This window comes from Metopolophium dirhodum, chromosome 8, assembly GCF_019925205.1.
Source record: "Metopolophium dirhodum isolate CAU chromosome 8, ASM1992520v1, whole genome shotgun sequence".
NCBI lineage: Eukaryota > Metazoa > Arthropoda > Insecta > Hemiptera > Aphididae > Metopolophium > Metopolophium dirhodum.
This window is the reverse complement of record NC_083567.1, coordinates 22,343,911-22,367,436: the sequence shown is the minus strand read 5'-3', so window position 1 is coordinate 22,367,436 and position 23,526 is coordinate 22,343,911. Positions and strand designations below refer to the sequence as shown.

At 28.0% G+C, this 23,526-nt stretch overlaps 1 protein-coding gene and 2 long non-coding RNA genes across 5 annotated transcripts; 2 read left to right on the top strand and 1 right to left on the bottom strand.

Moving 5' to 3' along the window:
• The first annotated feature begins 3,211 nt into the window (after nucleotides 1-3,211).
• Nucleotides 3,212-4,784, top strand: LOC132950557 (uncharacterized). Its single transcript, XR_009665223.1, has 2 exons — nucleotides 3,212-3,913; nucleotides 4,388-4,784. It is a non-coding gene; the product is annotated as an uncharacterized LOC132950557 (long non-coding RNA).
• Nucleotides 4,785-9,464: 4,680 nt separating this feature from the next.
• Nucleotides 9,465-10,932, top strand: LOC132950510 (uncharacterized). Its single transcript, XR_009665213.1, has 2 exons — nucleotides 9,465-9,620; nucleotides 10,089-10,932. It is a non-coding gene; the product is annotated as an uncharacterized LOC132950510 (long non-coding RNA).
• A 1,061-nt stretch (nucleotides 10,933-11,993) lies between these two features.
• LOC132950509 (kynurenine/alpha-aminoadipate aminotransferase, mitochondrial-like) lies at nucleotides 11,994-21,344 on the bottom strand. 3 transcript variants are annotated; one of them, XM_061022008.1, is made up of 9 exons: nucleotides 21,172-21,344; nucleotides 17,538-17,745; nucleotides 17,077-17,245; nucleotides 15,929-16,118; nucleotides 15,499-15,615; nucleotides 14,328-14,471; nucleotides 13,949-14,255; nucleotides 13,102-13,310; nucleotides 11,994-12,265 (listed from the first exon to the last, which is right to left on the bottom strand). In XM_061022008.1, exons 2-9 carry the CDS (start codon nucleotides 17,740-17,742, stop codon nucleotides 12,209-12,211), a joined length of 1,398 nt encoding a protein of 465 aa, XP_060877991.1. In that variant the 5' UTR covers nucleotides 17,743-17,745; nucleotides 21,172-21,344; the 3' UTR covers nucleotides 11,994-12,208. The 3 variants fall into 3 exon arrangements, with proteins under 3 accessions (XP_060877991.1, XP_060877990.1, XP_060877992.1); XM_061022007.1 differs by lacking the exon at nucleotides 21,172-21,344 and adding an exon at nucleotides 20,587-20,870; XM_061022009.1 differs by lacking the exons at nucleotides 11,994-12,265; nucleotides 21,172-21,344 and adding exons at nucleotides 12,302-12,448; nucleotides 20,587-20,871.
• Between the last annotated feature and the right edge of the window lie 2,182 nt (nucleotides 21,345-23,526).

Here is a 23,526-nt window from a genome sequence, read left to right as displayed (position 1 = left end):
TTTTTATTTTTGTGTCTGTCACCTTTTAGGACAGTAAAAGTGCTTGGATTTTTTTCAATAGTAACTTTTCTGATAGGAAAGTGAATCTAGTTGGTACTTTGGGGGGTCAAAAGTAAAAATTTCCCAGTAGTTATCACAAGAGACGTGAAAAACAAAAGAAAAATTAATGAAAAACGGGAATTTTTACGCAAAATCTGTTTTCGAGAAAATCGATTTTGGTTTTTGGTTTAACTCTAAAACAAATGACCGTAGGGACATGAAATTTTGACTGAATGTTTATATTAGCATTTTCTATACACCATAAAATGTTGAAAATATTTTGACACTTTTTGAGCTGTTTACGGCCATTGTCAGTTTTCAATTTTTTTAGTTTTTTTTTCTATAAATATCGATAAAATTTTATCTGTTGAGTAAAAAAGCTTGAAAATTTAATAGAAGGCTCCTAGGTTATTGTTTCAAAGGCAGATGAAAAAAATTAAAAATCCTTAGTCACAGTTTTTATTTATAAGCATTTAATGTTCAAATTTTGACAAAATACAGAAAAATCATGAAAAATAGCAAATTATTTTGAGTTGAGAATTCATAAAAATTTTTCTTTTTAAATCTAAGATTTGAAAATGTAATATAAGATTACTCATAAGTTTTTCTACCTTTACCAAAAAAAAATGTCTACAAGAAACTTAAATTAAATTTTTATGAGCGTCTGAAATTTATATTTTTACAACATTTGATATTAACTCGATATCTCATGTAATGATTTTCTTATTTTATTGTAATTAAAAAACGAATGACTGTAGATACTTGAAAATTTCACTGAATGTTTATATTAGCATTTTCTATACACCATAAAATGTTGAAAATATTTTGACTCTTTTTGAGCTGTTTACGGACATTGTCAGTTTTCAATTTTTTTAGTTTTTTTTTCTATAAATATCAATAAATTTTTATTTGTTGGGTAAAAAAGCGTGAAAATTTAATATAAGGCTCCTGATATATCGTTCTAATAGCAGTTGAAAAATATTAAAAATGCATGAGCACAATTTCTTTTATAAGCATTTAAAGTTCAAATGTTGACAACATTTATCAAATTTATAATTTATTAATTATTTTGTAGTTAAAAATGTATAAAATGTTTAACTTTTATGGCTAAGGATTGAAAATTTAAAACAAGGCTCCATGTAAATAGGTTATATATATAAATTACTTTATTCACAATAATATCATCAAATATACTTGGTAATATCATAGGCTGACTGACCGTTCTCGCTCAGAATCATTTTTCTTATACAATGATATATTGATATTATATCATTGAATTTAAATTTAACACCATCCATTACAGTGACCCACTTGTAACCTACTGTACAGTAGAGCGACATCCACTTACCCACCTTTTTTATTTTAAACTTATCAAGTGGTCTATGAAGCGATGGCCGATCAATGGTATAATAGTTGGAGTATTCAATTCTATTAAAATACGCTGTGGGAATATAACAAGAGGGTGATGTGACCTTGGAACCACATTTCAATAGGTCCTACAATCTCACCTGAGCAGGTTAAGAAAATAGTAACCAGATGGCCAAGCACTCAGAATTAATATTTAAATACATTAATTAAAACGTAGTACGTATTTCTGATTTTCTGAACAACTATTAAAAAAGCCTACAGAAGAAATATAATCATAATTATATGAATATGATATATGGTTATTACTTATAACATATATATATATAAATAATGCACAGTATCTAAATATTAACGGATGGCGTATAGCATATATTGTAAATATGATAATGGGATACGATTCATGGAATAGCCAGGCATGGGAATGTATCGATAATAAATTGAATAACGTCCTGTGAGGTCTACGGATATATCAATAGACTAGGGGGAAGTAGGAGAGCAGGAGGCCCTTTAAAACCAGACCCGAAACGGCCTGTAGATTAGACGTGATTTACCATCGTACATGCGAGCACCTTCGCGAGAGACAGTATAACGATTTTGTCAATTTCAACTAAGAGTGTTTTATGAAGAACAATTTTAAATATAGACTATATATATAAACTTAAACTTTTCAACAAAGTCTAATTATTTATCAACCTACCTAAGAAATCCTCTACCAACGGTCTTGCTACCTGCAACTTATAAGCTAACCAATTGCTAGATTATAACACTGGCGCTGTGGAGTACAGAGTCTATTGGAGTTCAAGGCGAGTCAATCAACTAGGAAATTGATTTGGGAGACAGGGGTTCCATTCGACTTTAGAACTCCACGGAGGCAGTTCAATACGAATCATCGTTGGAGGGTAATTCACCTTTCAACAACTCCAAAACAACGAACATTTCAAGTCAGGCAAGCAGACCAAAGAATGAATCAAGCGGCAAGTACTGGTGTTATGTAAGTTGGTTAATTAAGTGATATTAAGTTGATTTTATTGAGTACGAAAATTGTAAGATTAGGGAATCACGTCTCCGTTGGATTAAATAAATCCATCGATAACTACATTTTTTTTTTTTGTGAAGGTGCATATATTATCTAACATAAGTTCAGATAAGTTAGATGAAAAATAATATACAATAAAAGAAATAAAATAATAAAATGTTAGAAAAAGAAATAAATAAATAGACAGCGGTGGACTGATCTAAATAAGTCATATATGAAATAAATATTTGAATTAGTTGGAAATTGGAAAAAATTAAATAGTAGAAAATATTATATTAATTGTGAAAAATAAATAGAAAACAAATATAATATATTAATGCACGCGTAGCAATCGAGTAAAAGAAATGAATTGATGAATAATTTTTATTAAACTAATGATAAAATATTGAAATACATTTTGAAATAAATTAATTGTTGAATAATTGAATACATTTTTGAAAAATATAGGTATCGAATAGTTGAATTAAATAAAGTATAAATGATTAGATGTTTTGTGAATAATATATAAAAGTAATTGAATTGAAGTATTGATGAATAATTTTTTTGTAATAATTGAATATTGAGTAATAATATATAAAAGAAAATTGAATTGAAATGTTGTTGAATAAAGAAATATGAAGAATTAAAATGTTAAATTAAATAGTTAAATAATTGTTGAATAATAAAGAAAAACTAATTTGAGATATTATATGATGAATAAGTTGAAATATTAGATAAAATTGTTGAATAATAACAAAAATTGAGATATTATAGGAAATATAGAAAAAAAAACATTTGTTGAATTATAAAAAGAAATAAGTTGAATATTGAATAAATTATAAAAATAATTTTGTGTTTAAAAGGCAGTAGTATAAAACCTTATATTATATATTATGTTAAATGAAAAAATTGAGTAATAAGTAAATTTTCGTATTGGCAAAGAATAAGTCTTTCCCGAAGTACGAAGAAGTGTCGAAAGTAAAAATCTATCATATAGACAAAGATGGAGTTTCAGTATGATTTTATTATTATTTTATTATTTTATTATTTTTTTATTACAGTGATAACCATGCACAGATATAATTAGTTATAAACTGAAATGTTTACATTTTTTAAAATTTATATTTTATTTTATAGGATAACGTTTGTTGTTTTTTTATCAAGTTTACATAGGTAAAAATGTTTTTGCTGTGCTAATGTTCACACAGATATTAATATGATTTATTAAACGTTTGAGGATTACATATTATTAATTCAGTAGGTATAATATTTATTTATAATTTAAGCAGGTGTATCTGGCAAAACACAATTCAAAATATTTAAACTTGATTAATTGTTAAAACTCGTATAAAAGGGATACCACTTTACATAAAAACTCATTAGAAATACTAAATTATATTAAAATATTATTGAGTACAACATCAATACAAACTAAAAATGAACTTTAAATTCATCATTGCCATGGCAATTTTCATCATCGTTAGTATGTTTGTAAGTATCAACATGTTATATCGTAGTTTATGGTTATATTATATAAGTTATAATTTGTATGTGTTTTATTCATATGAGCTGAAATAATGAAGTAGGAAAATTGAAATGTTATAAAATATAATAAAAAAATGTAATATTTCTAGACGTAGGTCAGGCAACGTTAAAAATGTGCAAATTATATGTTAAGCATATGGAATGCGTTTACGAAATGATATTATTATTGCCAAACTACTGGGTATCGCTTAACTGAGTTAGTTAGTGATTTTAATTAGATTAGCTTCTGTAAGGGGATGTAAAACACTGACGGATCTCAAAAAAAATGATTGGTATAGGAGTTACGTTTCTACAACTTCGCATTTAATTAATTTAATTTGAAAGAAAAGTTTGTTAGGTTAGGTACTGCTATTGTTAAGATTAAAATATATAAATGTATTCATAATCAAAGTAATAATTATTTTATATCTATTTTTTTAGAATTTAGCACAAGTTGATGCACAAGCATCATCTGCTCCTCCCACGACTGGCACACCTACCTCGACTACCGCAACAGGCAACTGCACAGCTCAACCTCCTAAATCTAGTTCCTAATCTGCAGGAACCTCATAACCAACAGCAACTACTTGATAATAATATTCAATATGACTATAGTTGCAAGTCTGATATAAGTTCATAATTTATCTTATATACTTTCTGATGGCTAATGTACCTATTTTATATGCAAATACAATTGTATGCACACTCAGAAGTATACTCATATTATATACCCATTAAAATACAAAATATATGATTTATCCAAATTTTAATATGTTATTGTAACATTGCACTTAATAATTATGTATGCTTTCGAAAATAAAAATTTTGAAAAAAATTGGTCTTATTCTACTATATATTTACTTATGGTTATGAAACAACTTCAAATAAAAAAAACACAGATGTCAAAAATATTAAAACATCAGACTTTGTTGAAACACGTAGATATGTCAACTTAATTTATCCTTCAATTTCCTTTTTTTTGTGGTTTTAAGGTCCATTTCAACGTCCTTTCACTTTCAAAATTTAAACTATATTACATATATTTTGTGCAGCATTTTTACACAAATTTGCACCAAGTTTCATCGGTTGGGCAGAATAACGTAAAGCTATCCCGAAAACAATTGGAGGGGTCATTGAAACGGTAGCACTCCGTTTCTGAAATTTGAAGTTTTGACTGTTTCTGCATCGTTTGTGCAAAAATATGCAACAAGCATCATATTATAATATTTATTATGGACGAAACTTACCAAAATATCACCAAAAGAATATAAGAAGGCACGAAATTTATTGTATTAAGTTTTCAAATCCAGGTTTTAAAACTAAAAAAAAATATGAAATTTTAAACACCTACAAAATTAATTAGACATATTCGTGATGTTGACGAATTTTGTTAAACTTTGATCTTAAGTCACTAATATTAAATAATTTAGCTATTTTGTAATTTTTAAAAAGAATCTATGAGGAACTTTGTACTAATATTTCTACTTATAATTTTTAATCACAAAACAAATTAAAATGTTTATAAATCAAAAAAAAAACCAATAAACTAAAAATTTTCTTATGTCCATAATTTATAAGTTATAACTTATAAGTAGCATAAAAAGATTCAAAATATTTTAAAAATTATATCTTGTCTAAAAAATATTCAGAATATTAATGCTTGATGAACACATACCTATCAAGTCTCTAAGGTAATATAGTCATTTATTTTTGTCTAGTTGCACTTATTCGGACGGCTATAGTAATATTAAACAAAATTATATATACTATTCATATATATCTATTAAATACATTTTTTATTTGAATAAAATTCCTAGCTAAACAAATTTTTATCTGTGTGTACAGTTTAACGAATGTTTATACCTACTATTTGAAATATTAATTTTCGATATCATTGGTAAATTAAACTATAAAATTATACAATAATATGACTTTTATTTATTTATTTATTGGTAAACACTAAACTGTCTATATAATATGAATGAAATAAATTTTTAGGTTACATGTCATGTATAAAAATAATAGGTTTTAAATGTAGTTTCTCAACAACTGAAATTCGTATAATAACATTTTGCTCTACAATAAAATATAAAATACTACAAACGTTTATAACTTATATTAAGTTAAGTTAATGCATGCATTTATAATTATTTATATCCATGTCAGCACTAGATCAGAATTCAACTTTATTGTTTAATCCATTACAAGGTCTGTGTTACAATATATTTTCAAATCCTGACCTCTATTTTTGTAATTATTAAAAACTTACCTACACAGATTGATTAACCGTCTGTGTGACGGGGAGTATAAGACCATTCCCTCGGGGGTTTTTACACCTTTAGCCATATGTCGCGAAGGCGGCTACTTCACGCCTTTATGACGCGGTCACATCCCTCCGACGGGTTTCGTCGGGGCGCCCTTGCGCCAATCTGACGGTCACCCGCCGGCTGCTCTCGTACGAGATAGATCGGTGGGTTTCGTCTCTACACAGATGTCACATGTGTGTGGTTTAGTTTTGAAATTTGATATGGTAATTAAAACTAAATGAGTTAGAGATTTCATATTTTTTTTTTTAAAGATCAAAATAAACAAATATATTTTTTAACAGTTTACTTCGTACCTATTTCCTCAGAACTTTACTACTATTTTGCTACACATCTACATACTCATAGATTGTTCTAGAGCTGAAATTAGTTTTCCTTGTTTCAATTTTGGAGTTAAACAAAAAATTCAATAGCGAGGTAATCATTGTTCATAGTTAATAGTCTACGCTTAAAACATTAATGAGTAAATTATTAATATTATTAATCTACATTCATGTGTAAGTACCTAGTTCGTTGAGAAAAACACATGTCCAGGACTTAAAATGGGTAATCATTTTCACAATAAGGTAGATATTAGTAGACAATATGTACAACAGTTATATAATATCAAAGTTATTCAGTTATTTATTTGCACAGAAATGTAGGTTAGTGTTGAATGGAGCCACCAAAAAAAAACAATTTTCATAAAAATATTAATTTTTTTATTAGTTACTTATATTAGGTATAATTAAAAAATACAATTAAAATTTAAAACTTAAAAATGTGATAAATTATCACTTAACATATTATTATACAATCAAATACAAATTCACACAGATCCTCATTCGGTAATGATAATCGATAATTAATAAGTATGATCTATGATGTTATTGTTACGTGCGTCGATCATATTATTAGCAGATATTCTCCAACAATTCTTCTCGTATGGCTTCCGCCAGTCATAATATTCCCTAAAATAATAACAATATCTTAAACGTCGAGTATACTTGGTTACTTTTATAAGGAAAAACTTTTAGTACAACATACTAGATAGTGTATTAGTGTGAAAAATACGTTTCCGATTGATGAAATGCACAAATTTTTGTGAAAACATCGATTTCACGTTGGTACCTAGTGGATACGATATGTCTACACAAACCTATATTAAACTATAACTGTACCGTCATAAATTGTACTATTGTAAGTGTAGTGCGAAAAAGACGTTACATAGCACGCTACTAGATATTTTTCCCTGCAAGGAAAATTAAGGAATCATAATTATAATTTTGGGTTTAGTGCAGTGTACAAATATCCAGTTGTGTGCTACATTTTGTTAGGAATTTAATCAATTCAGAATTATAGACTAATTTGTAATGTACATTTATTTATTTTTATTGATTTGCGTTTCTACGGCAAAAACAAAGCGTTACGCAAAATCAATTAGAAATTTTATCCATCCCACAAGCATATCAATCTTAAAATCGATTTTTTTTTGCGTACCCTTTGTGATCATGACACGTACCCCTAGGGGTACGCGTACCTCAGGTTGAGAATCGCTGGTCTACAGGATAAATGTATAATTGATTACTCGGCGGTGGTCGGTGTGTTGTGTTAATGTGGTGGTGGGGAGGTGAGGTTAATATACATCACATACGTACCCGATAATCGGCGGTGGATCAGTGGAAGAGGGGTGGGGGTTAATATAAAAAATATGTATCAGTCACGTGATGAGTAGACGGATTCAGGCAGAGGGGTGAATATATACGTCACACGTACGCGATCATCGTTTGGTGTATCAGTGGAATAGGGGTGGGGGTTTGTATAACTTTGTTCAATTCGTTATTTAATATTCGGTGTATGGTGTTCAAAATTTATCTTAACTTTTCTGCTGCCCGGAATAAAAATTCTGATTCGCAGCAGTATATTATCAGGTAGGCAATCTACCTGCGGTAGATCGCGGACCCCGTGCTGTTTGTACGTAAGTGTATGATTTAACTCTAAAGCTTATCAAAACTGTACAAAGTTTATCATTTTTACTTAATTCCACCTTCGGAGGATATTAATATGATCAATTGATACAAAAGCCTAACGCAACTGTACTAAAATCCGACGAATAAAAAAAAAACAAATTTAACACTTTTTAAATTAGCCTATCTTGTTCCCAGAGGTCTATCTACACACAAATATTCATTTTTATCTATACTATAAAATGATAGCATTTGTTTGTATGTTCGGGATAAACTCCGAAACTACTGAACCGATTTCGAAAATTCTTTCACCAATACAAAGCCACATTCGTTGTGAGTGTCATAGGCTAATTTAAAAAGGGAAGTGATCACAATCAACATTTTTGTTTTTTAATGGTTGCTATGGGTTATATATATATAGATAAAAATAATTGTATAGACGTTGTTGTTGTTTTTGGCCATGTCACCAGGTGTGCATTTAAGAGGCCATAATTCCGGAACCACTTATCCTACAGCGTACAAACTTCACAGAAACCATCTACATATCAATTTTAATATGTCCTGAAATTTTTATCGAAATCGATTTGGTGGATCTTGAGTTATAAAATGTATTCAAAATGTACACTTATTTTATATATATAGATTTATTTTAACTATTTTTTTCAAGGAATCTTTCCAGAAGCGTCTGAACAAACCAACGCTGAAATCTTCGCCGTGGTCTTTTACGCACAATAATGACTAATGGCCCCTAAAAAAAAATTAATCTTTGAACTCGTATAACATCAATGCAAAATTGTTAAATAATAATAAAGCATTTAGCATAATATCATCGTAAAGGTCGTAATTCGTAAGTCGGTAAATTTTACAGGAGAGGAAAAAACATTTCAATCATTTCGTCGGTCTAACTTCACTAATTCATTTGTTCTAATTCACAAAAGTCGTATCTCTATAATTTATTACAGTGATAATCATATACAGATATAATTCATTATAACATGAAATGTTTACATTTTTTTTTTAAATTTATATTTTAATTTTATAGGATAACAAACTAACGTTTGTTGTTTTTTTATCAAGTTTACATAGGTAAAAATGTTTTTGCTGTGCTAATGTTCACACAGATATTAATATGATTTATTAAACTTTTGAGGATTACATATTATTAATTCAGTAGGTATAATATTTATATATAATTTAAGCAGGTCTATCTGGCAAAACACAATTCAAAATATTTAAACTTGATTAATTGTTAAAACTCGTATAAAAGGGATACCACTTTACATAAAAACTCATTAGAAATACTAAATTATATTAAAATATTATTGAGTACAACATCAATACAAGCTAAAAATGAACTTTAAATTCATCATTGCCATGGCAATTTTCATCATCGTTAGTATGTTTGTAAGTATCAACATGTTATATCGTATTTGTGGTTATATTATTTAAGTTATAATTTGTAAGTGTTTTATTTATATGAGCTAAAATAATGGAGTAGGAAAATTGAAATGTTATGAAATATAATAAAAAAATGTAATATTTCTAGATGTAGGTCAGGCAAAGTTAAAAATGTGCAAATTATATGATAAGCATATGGAATGCGTTTACGAAATGATATTATTATTGCCAAACTACTGGGTATCGCTTAACTGAGTTAGTTAGTGATTTTAATTAGATTAGCTTCTGTAAGGGGATGTAAAACACTGACGGATCTCAAAAAAAATGATTGGTATAGGAGTTACGTTTCTACAACTTCGCATTTATTAATTTAATTTGAAAGAAAAGTTTGTTAGGTTACTGCTATTGTTAAGATTAAAATATATAAATGTATTCATAATCAAAGTAATAATTATTTTATATCTATTTTTTTAGAATTTAGCACAAGTTGATGCACAAGCATCATCTGCTCCTCCCACGACTGGCACACCTACCTCGACTACCGCAACAGGCAACTGCACAGCTCAACCTCCTAAATCTAGTTCCTAATCTGCAGGAACCTCATAACCAACAGCAACTACTTGATAATAATATTCAAACTTACCAAAATATCACCAAAAGAATATAGGAAGGCACGAAATCTATTGTATTAAGTTTTCAAATCCAAGTGTTAAAACTAAAAAAAAATATGAAATTTTAAACACTTACAAAATTAATTAGACATTTTCGTGATGTTGACGAATTTTGTTAAACTTTGATCTTAAGTCACTAATATCAAATAATTTAGATATTTTGTAATTTTTAAAAAGAATCTATGAGGAACTTTGTACTAATATTTTTACTTATAATTTTTAATCACAAAAAAATTTAATTGTTTATAAATAAAAAAAAATCCAATAAACTAAACATTTTCTCATGTCCATAATTTATAAGTTATAAGTTATAAGTAGCATAAAAAGATTCAAAATATTTTAAAAATTATATCTTGTCTAGAAAATGTTCAGAATATTAATGCTTGATGAACACACCTGATAGGTCTCTAAGGTAATATAGTAATTTATTTTTGTCTAGTTGCACTTATGCGGACGGCTATAGTAATATTAAACAAAATTGTATATAATATTCATATATATCTATTAAATACATTTTTTATTTGAATAAAATTCCTAGCTAAACTAATTTTGATCTGTGTGTACAGTTTAACGAATGTTTATACCTACTATTTGAAATATTAATTTTCGATATCATTGGTAAATTAAACTATAAAATTATACAATAATATGACTTTTATTGATTTATTTATTGGTAAACACTAAACTGTCTATATAATATGAATGAAATAAATTTTTAGGTTACATGTCATGTAAAATAATAGGTTTTAAATGTATTTTCTCAACAACTGAAATTTGTATAATAACATTTTGCTCTACAATAAAATATATAATACTACAAACGTTTATAACTTATATTAAGTTAAGTTAAGGCATGCATTTATAATTATTTATATCCATGTCAGCACTAGATCAGAATTCAACTTTATTGTTTAATTCATTACAAGGTCTGTGTTACAATTTTTTTTCAAATCCTGACCTCTATTTTTGTAATTATTAAAAACTTACCTACACAGATTGATTAATCGTCTGTGTGACGGGGAGTATAAGACCATTCCCTCGGGGGTTTTTACACCTTTAGCCATATGTCGCGAGGGCCTTTATGACGCGGTCACATCCCTCCGACGGGTTTTGTCAGGGCACCCTGGCGCCAAGCTGGCGGTCCCCCGCCGGCTGCTCTCGTACGAGATAGATCGGTGGGTTTCGTTTCTACACAGATGTCACATGTGTGTGGTTTAGTTTTGAAATTTGATATGGTAATTAAAACTAAATGAGTTAGAGATTTCATATTTTTTTTTTTAAAGATCAAAATAAACAAATATATTTTTTAACAGTTTACTTCGTACCTATTTCCTCAGAACTTTACTACTATTTTGCTACACATCTACATACTCATAGATTGTTCTAGAGCTGAAATTAGTTTTCCTTGTTTCAATTTTGGAGTTAAACAAAAAATTCAATAGCGAGGTAATCATTGTTCATAGTTAATAGTCTACGCTTAAAACATTAATGAGTAAATTATTAATATTATTAATCTACATTCATGTGTAAGTACCTAGTTCGTTGAGAAAAACACATGTCCAGGACTTAAAATGGGTAATCATTTTCACAATAAGGTAGATATTAGTAGACAATATGTACAACAGTTAAATAATATCAAAGTTATTTAGTTATTTACTTGCACAGAAATGTAGGTTAGTGTTGAATGGAGCCACCAAAAAAAAAACAATTTTCATAAAAATATTAATTTTTTTATTAGTTACTTATATTAGGTATAATTAAAAAATACAATTAAAATTTAAAACTTAAAAATGTGATAAATTATCACTTAACATATTATTATACAATCAAATAAAAATTCACACAGATCCTCATTCGGTAATGATAATCGATAATTAATAAGTATGATCTATGATGTTATTGTTACGTGCGTCGATCATATTATTAGCAGATATTCTCCAACAATTCTTCTCGTATGGCTTCCGCCAGTAATAATATTCCCTAAAATAATAACAATATCTTAAACGTCGAGTATACTTGGTTACTTTTATAAGGAAAAACTTTTAGTACAACATACTAGAATAGATAGTGTATTAGTGTGAAAAATACGTTTCCGTTTGATGAAATGCACAAATTTTTGTGAAAACATCGATTTCACGTTGGTACCTAGTGGATACGATATGTCTACACAAACATATATTAAACTATAACTGTACCGTAATAAATTGTACTATTGTAAGTGTAGTGTGAAAAAGACGTTACATACTACGCTACTAGATATTTTTCCCTGCAAGGAAAATTAAGGATTCATAATTATAATTTTGGGTTTAGTGCAGTTTACAAATATCCAGTTGCGTGCTACATTTTGTTAGGAATTTAATCAATTCAGAATTATAGACTAATTTGTAATGTACATTTATTTATTTTTATTGATTTGCGTTTCTACGGCAAAAACAAAGCGTTACGCAAAATCGATTAGAAATTTTATCCATCCCACAAGCATATCAATCTTAAAATCGATTTCACGATATGGTTACGACATATCTATACAAACCTATTCTAAATTATAACTACCATTTATGTTTTATAATATAAGTTGGCCAATTGTGAGAAAACGATTGCGCGGGATAGATCCTTCCCTATGACCTTTTTTTCAATGTTTAAGATCTGATATTTAATAATCAAATAAAGCATATTAAAAAATCAACCCTATCTCCCGGGGGGGGGGGGGGGAGGGGCCTTGTTAAAATCATTTATTCACCACTGGAGTAGGCATGCGTGTTAGGTAAAGGTAAAAGATTAAAAGAAATATTACAAATATTTCAAAAATCACTTACCCGATCGACTTCTTCTGGCGATGCAATAGAATATGAAATTCGAATGTAGGGACTTGGGTTTTCAGCATTGGCTGATAACGCATATCCAGGAGCTAAAATTATTAATTTATGTAAACATCTATCAGTTACTAGTTTTTTGGCATCGTTCAGTCCAATTATTTTCAACCACAGAAACATGCCACCATTTGGCTCGTACCATTCAGCTAATCCTGTTTAGAGGAAATAATGTATATTTAATATATTATTTATTCGGATATTTTTATGATAACAAAAGTTAAGGGATAAAAGTCCTGTCATTTTCACCAGGAAGATTTAACGGTTATTCTGTTAAACACAAATATTTGTCTTATATAGTGTAATTTTTTAAGTTATATATTAATACATTTTAAAAAACTATGATAATTTATATTTAATAAATACATACATAGTTTTTATATCCCTACCTATACACTTGTCACGTGTTATAACTAATTATTATTTGTCACACATAACTTTTATTATTATTTATATCTGTATATGATTCAATATATTACCAATGAATTGTTTCCTAATAACAGTGTACCTACACTCTACACACATATTATCTTACATATATTTCGACTTTTTTGTTTATCTACTATAAATTATACCTAATATAAATTATATTTGCTTTGTATTCAGCGATTTTTATTTCGCTATTGTCATTTTCGCTATTTTTGACAGATACCAATGAAGTATATCTTAAAAAACTGTTAGTGCCCCAAAAAAGTTAATTATTTTTCCTTTAAAAACAAATATTTACAATCTGTATAATAGAAAATATAATAAGTAATACATATAAAAAAGTGTACAAGAATTGGTTGCTTACCTTGAAGATGTTTATTAATTGCACACATCATGTATTCTAACTTTTGCTTGTAAAAGTTTTTGACATGCATGAAATGAGAAATTAAACCATCTTTGCCCCAATGTGATAGGAGCTTGTATAAAAGTACTTGTGATAATGATGAAGTGTGCATTGATGATGTTTGCATGTGTAGCTCCATCCTATGCAGTAACGTTATGGGCCCGGTTACGAAGCCAACACGTAAACCAGAGCTCATGATTTTTGAAAACGAATCGAATCGAAGCACACGACCCTCAGTGTCCATAGACAAAAAACTCACAGGATTTTCCTAAAACCATGTTCCAGTTAATCAACCATTGTTCATTAAGTACTAATTGTACCGAAAAGTGTTGAAAGTTACTTTTTCGAAATGTAAGTAGTAATATGGATCGTCTTCAAGAATGAGCATATTATATTCACAAGCTAATCGGTAGATTTCACGTTTTCTATGAGTGGGTAATGTAGTTCCGGCAGGGTTCGATGCAGTAGGGTTCACATAAATCATCTATTATAAACATTTTACAAAGGTGTATTACAATTTTGAACTTTAATGTCATATTTTATCGCCCTTAAACAAGTTAGGTTTTACCTTGTCATTGAGTTGGTTACTGTAATGACTAACTAACGGATGTGTTAAATTTTAATTCAATGATGAATCATTACATACGAAAAACGATTCTGAGCCGAATATTTGTTAGCCTATTATTATCATATAGAAATATAGTATCAAAACCCAGCAAAAAATATTTTCAAAATGCAATAAAATAAAAGTTATAACTAACATTAGTCGTCGTTTAATTTGCGTAAGAATTTCCGTTTTTTATTAATTTTTTTGTTTTCAAAAAATACTAGAAATTTTCAATGTTGACCATTCAGAAACCATCACCTTTAAAGATGAAAATAAAGAATTTTTTCCACTGTATATCGTGATCACACACAAATAAAAACACACTAATCGTCGTAAAATCAATACATTTGTTGCTCTGCTCAGAATCTCATAACTAATTACTAAAGTAGTTTTTTTAAAAATCTGTCTGTGATTTTATAATTTTGATGTAAGTACCTACCTGATTCCCCTTGTTTAATTTCGTATTGATAGACCTAACTTAACATTACATGAATAGTTTGATACAACTTTTGGGAAAACAAAAATGTAAACAAATACCTGCACGTTGTAAAATCAATTATGCTATTTCTGTAATTACCGCTTTCCGGTTAGAAAAATATTATAATATACATAAAACGTATACCCATATTATATTTATTAAAAATAAAACATTTTTTTTAAATATTTTCCATCAGTTGTAATATTATAATTGCTTTGGCAAAAAATATCATTGAAATTAAAAAAAACAGCACTTGACTTTATGAGTATCTAGGTATTGTAACATAAAAATAATATTAAATATTATACGTCCCGACAGGGGAGGGATGGTAAAATCGAGCGTGGTTGGCGAGTGTAACCAGCAGGTGTCAAAGGACAATAGCATTTATATAATACACGAGTATATATATATATAATAGTAGCTTACTTTGGGTATCGGCATCATTTTTCTTTTTCTTTCAGCTAAAACTTTTGCAATTTCTTCCACGACCATACCACAAGAATCTTGTACTATCGGTATGATCTCAGCATCATATGGTCTGAACTGCAAATATATATGTTTGCTATAAGATTTCGTGATCAAATTAAATTGAGTTTCAATACCTATATTAAATATTAATATTATATAGACAAGTTATTGTTTATTATTAGTAATTAGTTAGGTATTATAAGCACTTAGGTATTAAACATACAGGCTACAGTGAACAGTGAACTTAGCATTTGAAATAATAACTTTTCATTTGTAAGATATAATATACTATATAGATTATAGGTTTATAATATATGTATGTATAAATCATAATGATTCTGAAATTTAATTTCAATTTATAATGTCGGTAATATATCAAAAGCTTTACCAAGTCAACAGCTCCTGTATAAACAGGATCAGGCATAATCACTGAGTCGTTGCAACGCATGCACATGTCCACGGCCTTGGATAATCCTTCTTGTGCGCCAGATGTCATGATGATACTTCTTTTATTCCAATATTGAGGTCCATGAAACCTGTCTTGTATCTCTTCCAATATCTTTATCAAAGGCCGATATCTAATTGGAATATTTACATAATAATATATTAGATTTTTATACATGATAAACAAATAAATTCACATCCGGAAAAAAAATTGATAATCCTAATCAAATCTTATAGGTATAGGTACGTTAAAAATTATACATTATAATTTTTATAAATCAAATTTCTGGTAAAAATGTATAATGCTGATAGTTTTTCAACGAATTCAAGCCATATTTTTGTTAAGTTATTTTCTTCATCCATTATATTATGTCTCTTATTAAATTGTTTTAGTCTATTGCTTCAGGCTTTTAATCGTTATTATATATATTTTTAATATATGACAATATTATATGTACGTACAGTAGAATTGCATAAAGTTAATAAATCTCAAATAAAATATTTGATTTTTGTGATTTGTAATCTTTATCTACAACACGCAATTCGACTTAAACTAAATATTTACGTCATTAATAAATAGAATAACATTTTATTATTATTTTTTTTTTAATGAACCCGCGGCAACTTAGTTCATTGGGTGGTTTTTAACTGTGGGGGAGGGTACTGTAGGTTAAACACGTGTGTTTGTTAGTTTTGGCAGATTTTTAGTGGGCACTTGTAGGTATCTGCCATGCCCAGATGGGGGATGGCGGCACTTCTCTCCGGACACTGTTACTTGCCCGAAGAAAAATGCCACCCGCGGCCGAGGTTTTGAACCGGCGTCGATGCGCGTGACACCTTAGTCCACTCGGCCACTCCGTTCCCCATAACATTTTATTATATTTTTATAAACTATTTATCTAAGGAATGAATTGCATTCATATTCAAAAATTCGTTAGTGTTTTTCGTCGTTCGTCAATGAATACAATATTGTTTGAGTTAATAATATTAAAGGCTTTCAGAAACTTAAATAGTTTTATATCCACTAGTATATTATGTAAATATTTAGATATTGTTTTCTAATGAGTAAAAAAAAATAAATAAATAACTTACCCAACCGAAGGCAGATATTGCAAGGCATCAGATAGTTCTTGACCTTGTAGTGTAATATTCTCGCCGGTAATTATTTCCACGCTAATCTTCTTGAATGGAAATGTTAGTACGTTCGGTACACCGACGCCGAATTTTATGCAGTTTGGTGGTAGTTTCTCTAGCACCCTCGCTGAAAGAACATTCAATAAGTGTGTCACATTTGTTGTGTTTATTGGTGGGGGGAAGGGAAGAAAGGGGTGAATTTATCGAGAGATCAATGACTTTTGTCAGCTACTTTTTGAAGGGCTACTACTAAAGATGCGTGTATATTTTGAATTATAAAAATACCCATCTATAGACAAATATTTTCTTGGAAAGCAAAAAATCCTTTAAAAAATAGACCAAAAGATTATTTGCCCCTCCCACCCCCCTCCTCCCGCACGTAAATACGCCACTGACATCAATCACAATATTATATTTACTAATTTCTCGAAGTTGAGACGGCTGTCGTTTGGACGAAATGTCATTGATGAAATATGAATAATCAATTGTAAACGGGAAAGCACTGTTTTGATTGTGTGACGGTTGTGGGGCTTCAGGACCATACTCAGGAATTAGACAATCTATTGGACAACGGGTCACGGTTACTGGTTCATTAACGGACGAATATAGTTGATACTGTGCCATATTCTGTAGGAAAAAAACACAATAATTAAAATAACAATAAATAAAATATTGATTGACAAGCGATCGATAAGAAAGTATTGGATTACAATAATCCTATTTTCATATTAGCATTGAGTAAATTCATAATATTACCTAAATAATATAATATAATATTAATTAGAGTAAAATGAAAAATAAAAATACGTTTGTGCAGAATATTATCTATTATCTACGTATTTGTCTTCAAATTCAAATTACATAATTAGGTACATTATACTACCTTTATTCGGCTATATATTTTATTCTAATACCTATTTAAAATAAAAATAAAAATAAGAATATATTTTACTACCTATTTTACTTACCTATAGGTCATTAAATTTATTATCATTTAATAAAATAAAAAACATCACGTGTTTAATGGTTACGATCTGTACAGGCGAACACGTGAAAAATGCGTGTGCACAACAGAACTACAGAAGTAGGTTAACATTATTTTATAGCCTTCGATATTGTGTTCTGAATTATTATAAAGAGAATAAGAAAAAACAAATTAAAATACTCTACATGATATTTTAGTTTTCAAATGTTCTATAGAAATACAAATGAAATAAATAATTAAAAACTCCAATTACTCCAATTATATTTAGTCCTGAAAATATTCATTAAACCTTATAAATAAGACTAGCTGATAAGGGATTGAACATTGACATTTTTAATTTATTGTAAAAATGAATAAATGTTATTTTAATTTTTAACTTATATTTACTGCTGCCTATAATATCAATATGACAAAATGTGGGTCGGCGCGACGCAGTGGCTGAAATCAATCACGCAACGTGATTGAGAGTAAGCAACAATAGCTGCCACTAGTTCTAGGATGGGTGACCGACCACCCGGGCTCGTAGTGCGCAAAAACCTTACCAACCATACCAACCTACATGCTAATGACTTCAGTCGTCGAAGCCTTAAAACTTAATAAAAAATAAATATGACAAAATATATCGTATGTTTTAGAATATTTTTAAACATATTTGTTTTTGTTTATAGAATTTTAATAACCCTGCAAAATGAACAATGTTAAGTGGCTTAAAATACGATAAATTTTTTTAATGAAACTCTTTTTCAAATTTATGACCTATATAGAAATAATGTTTTGCAATCGTATTATATTACACTGTCTCGAAATACATTGACATTTGGAAAGAACATAAAAATTTGGAGAAAAACTAAAACCTAATTTTTTGGGTCCTATCCTTTATCTATTCTTAATCTTTCCTCTGAGAAGTTCTAACTCATTAAAATTATCCTTCATTATTTTCATTGTTATACTCAATAGTCGACACATCACCGAGACAGAGCCAGACAATGGTCAGTGTTTAACAGTTTCCACATTAAACATTTAAACTATATTTATTCATTCTACTATGGACATGTTGACGTAATCTAAATAGAAATTTGAATTGTTAAATTATTAATTTTGTACGAAGTGAAGTACACTTGTATTAACTGCTACTATTTACGTAGAATAATGGGTCAATGGTAATAGGTTCAAATATAATAGTTACAGTGATATTTTGGAAATTACTATTAATATTAATTAATATTAATATGGAATTATCGGCATTACCTATTATAATTGTATCTTTTGTAAAAATTGTCCTTGTGTAATAAGTACTAGATGAGATATAACATTTATATTATATTTTATTTTGAACTATTATTAAGTATATTATGGTGTTGTTGTGTAACGTGTCAAGTTTATTTTTTCACAAAATATAGGTGCCTGTTATATTATATCATTATCTATGTATTTTGTGTATATATTTTGTGTGAAAATTGCCTATTTTAATGTACCACAGGTTATTATCACTTGTAGTTTTATATAATATATAATATAATTATCGATGCATATGCATAGGCGAAACTAGGATTAATTTCTGGGGTGCTAGAGCCCATCTAACAAAACTATTAATTTAAAATAACGGCTTATATCTAAATCAATAAAAAATATTTTTGGCGGGACTAAATCTTAGTCGTTGAGGGGGCTAAGCCCCCGTATCCCCCCAGTTGCGCCACTGTGTATATGTATTGTTTGTATATAAACTTTTGAAAGGCCTCATTGACAGTCCAGATTTATTACAGATGATCTCTTTTGATTTACCACAATGTGATCACAGGTAATTTTCGTAGTTCCTATACTATAATACAAGTGAACAATTTTGCAAAAATATTTATTAAATTGAAATATTCAATAAATTGAATGCTAAATTTCTGTACTGATTTAAAATATTTTTATTTTCTATAGATAATCAGATGAAATTAAAATATTGTGCCATAAATGTATTATAATATAACCATAACATAATATTAATTATATATACATTAATTATGTGCACTTCATATTATGTACAAATATATTATAATAATTAATATCAAGTTAATTATTGTACTGTTGATTGTTGAACCCGTGGGTGTAAATTATTTAATTAATAAATAATGAATAACAAATATGGTATCATTATTATTTGTATTAACTTATTGCATACGGTATTTTATACTATAGTGATCAGGCTAAGACCAAAGCATTTTTTTTCTAAATTTATTTTTTAGTAGTAATTTTTAGTAACTTTTACTTCTTTGTAAAAAAAATGAAAAAAATATCAAATATCTGAATATCAATCCTTTTGTGGCTAAAATAATAGAACATTATTTACTTAATATTTTAAGTGAAGTTTTATGGCTATTTTATTTTAAAATCAATATTTTGTTTATTTTAATAGTTAGGTATTTAAATACTTAAGTTAATACTGATTCTTTGTGTCTATAATAAATAATAAATTACTAAAATGGAATAAAACTCACCAATTTCATGAAAATATTTTTTCTTAAAGTCTTCATAATATTATATCTCTTTTAGTTAAACTGTTTAGAATATAAAGTTTTTGAACTAACTAAAACCGTTCAATGCTAATCATAAAGCATCATATTTCAAATGTATCTTAATGCACCCATTTAAAATTATAAACTTCAAATTAATTAGTTTGATTTATTTTGTATCAAAAAGTATATCTTGAAAGAAAAAAATGGTTAAGCTATGGTTGTTATGACTTAACAAATTATTTTAATACGTTAAACCACAAACTGTATGACTACGATAAACTTACAAACAGTATAAATAGTATATTCAAACAATAAATAAATGAATAGATAAATATGATTGATGTTTCTGGTCTTATCGAAATTGTTGTCCAACCTTACAACTAGGTATATCAATCAAAACATTAATTATCGCGTGAACTTGCAAACTACCAAATAACAATAATTCACAAAGCTTAAGTATTAACATTTTTTATTTATTTTTTTATTCATCCTTAAATAAAATATATTAATATAGTTAGGCAGTCGCTATGTTTGCTAAGTTATAATAATAAAATAAAATTGTATTACGTTGTAATGTAGAAATCTTCGTAGTCTCTTGTGGTAAAATCTTCGAAACTTGTTTGAATATTATATTGAAAATAAAATCTTCGGAATCTGATCAAATTAAACGAATATGATGAACACTTAATATAGTAAAATATAGAATATGATATATTAAAACTAAATGGTAGGTAGTAGGTACATCGGGTTTTATATCAGCAATATTATGGTATTGGAAAGTGATAAGAGGTTGAGTTACCTTTTAATTAATGTTTAAAACTATAGCGACTGTACTTCCTAAATATAATCAGTCGATAGAACATTTCATTATGTTCATCATATCAATAAACAAATGTAAAAAAAACTAATTAATAAACATGCATTTATGGCAAAATAATATTATCATTTATTCTATGTTGTTACTTGTTAATGATTATAAAATTATTATAATGATCCAATTGAGATCGTTTATATTATTTTGTAATGATGAAATATACTAATGATTTGCTGTATATTAAAGGTATCGAAATATGTCGGTACCAGTTCATATTTAGTCATGGCAATAGATGTGTTGAAGTATTTGAATTCAATGACAAATCGTTGCATATAGATTAGAACATTATTCTGAGCGTGAAAAACAATACAAAAAAAAATAAGTAAAATAAAAATACATATTGTAAAACCAATATTATATATTTATATTGATTATCATATGTATAATATACATACCTATACATTTCACTGGTGCCAGTTAAAACAGCGAAAATAAAAATCATGAAATATTTTAACGAAAAGTAAGAAATTCTATTCGATACTACAAGTTACAAGATATACGTAAGTATAACATCACAATATTATGAAATATAATTTCAATTTGATAATATAACAAATTATCGGCAATACCCCTTAGTTCTAATAGGTATGTCCCTGTTATCGTATAGTCATTAACTAATATTGTTATTTGTATATCCTTCTTTCGTTTTGTGGACAGTACAATATACTACCCTCGAGAACAGGGTTGATTAGGTGATAGTGTACTGTATTATAATATATTACTATAATTTCATAAACCTTTGTATACGCCGATGCTATATCGTGTTCGATTGTGTTAGCGTATATGTTCATTATAAAAGTTTTTATAGAACCTGTAAAATATAACTTAGAAAACTTTATTTATATCGGTCCAACAACCTGCTGGTTCTCATGACCGGGTTTTGTAGTGAGATAGCTAACCTACTATTCCTTAAGGTACCTATTAGGTATAAATATCGACATCCACTTGGTTCGGAAGAACGAAGGAAGTGTGATATTATACAGTTCAGGCAACCGATGACTATCGGTAATGGAAGATTCAACCGCAGCTTACCTTTATTATGTGATCCGAAACTCCCAAAAGTAAAAAATTATACATTGATTAGGTACCTAGTATTATTATTACTTAGTCCCTATATGAATTTCTTACTTTTACTATAGTTGTTTTCGCTATTATCACATAAACTCACATTATACGTGACAATACTGTACATGTACCTAGTGTCCTAGTATGTACGCGATAAATCATCGATTCTTTTTTAATTTGTTGCATTTGATTATTAGTGGTATAGGACATAGGTACCTAATATAGAAATAAAATTGACAGACAATCATGAAAAAATACTGCTGTAGCAGTATTTTTGTTTGGTGATGTCAGGGGACACTTTTGAATTCGTATGTAATAGTACTGCTATACCAGTTCTTGAAAACCGACCAAAAATGGACACTACTGCTACAGCAGTGGTTTTTTCAATGGTATCATATAAGAGACCAAGTCTACTGTCAATACTCAATATACACCATAAAGTGACATTGGTCACTGACAAAATAAAATAAATATAATTTTAAAAAAATATTGATTATTTCTTTTATAAAATCGATTGATTTAGGCATGCTTTTTATAATTATTTATAATCCTCACTGTCCGTCAATGTGATAAGCAGTTTAGTAATTTATAACGTAATATAAACGTCTAAGATAGTAAGATCTGGCGCAATATCGCGCCAGATTACATAATATATTATTTGGCCTTCTACTTTGATATTATTTATGATATCTCAAGACAGGTAGTTATTATATAAATATAAACATGATAACGTATCAAAAATAAACAATTTAATCACGTGAAAATATATTTGTTGCGATCAAATTATTCAAATCATCAGTTTATACAATTTTGATATAGTATATACTATATACATTATACATACTGTCATACTATATATATATATATATATTTATATATGTATAAATGGCAAACGAAAATTGTTAGTTACCTACATAATAGTATTATCTATATTTTAGAAGAATGCGTAATTTGAACATACCTATGTGCACATATTGTGTACT

What these genes read in the sequence shown, in the direction of transcription:
- LOC132950509 (XM_061022007.1), bottom strand. Translation starts at nt 20,622, where the DNA reads ATGAAGACTTTAAGAAAAAATATTTTCATGAAATTG. An exon ending in ATACAGGAGCTGTTGACTTG is followed by an intron (nt 15,616 to 15,928) that starts GTAAAGCTTTTG and finishes ATATATTTGCAG; the next exon opens with TTCAGACCATATGATGCTGA. An exon ending in ACTACTTACATTTCGAAAAA is followed by an intron (nt 14,256 to 14,327) that starts GTAACTTTCAAC and finishes ACATGGTTTTAG; the next exon opens with GAAAATCCTGTGAGTTTTTT.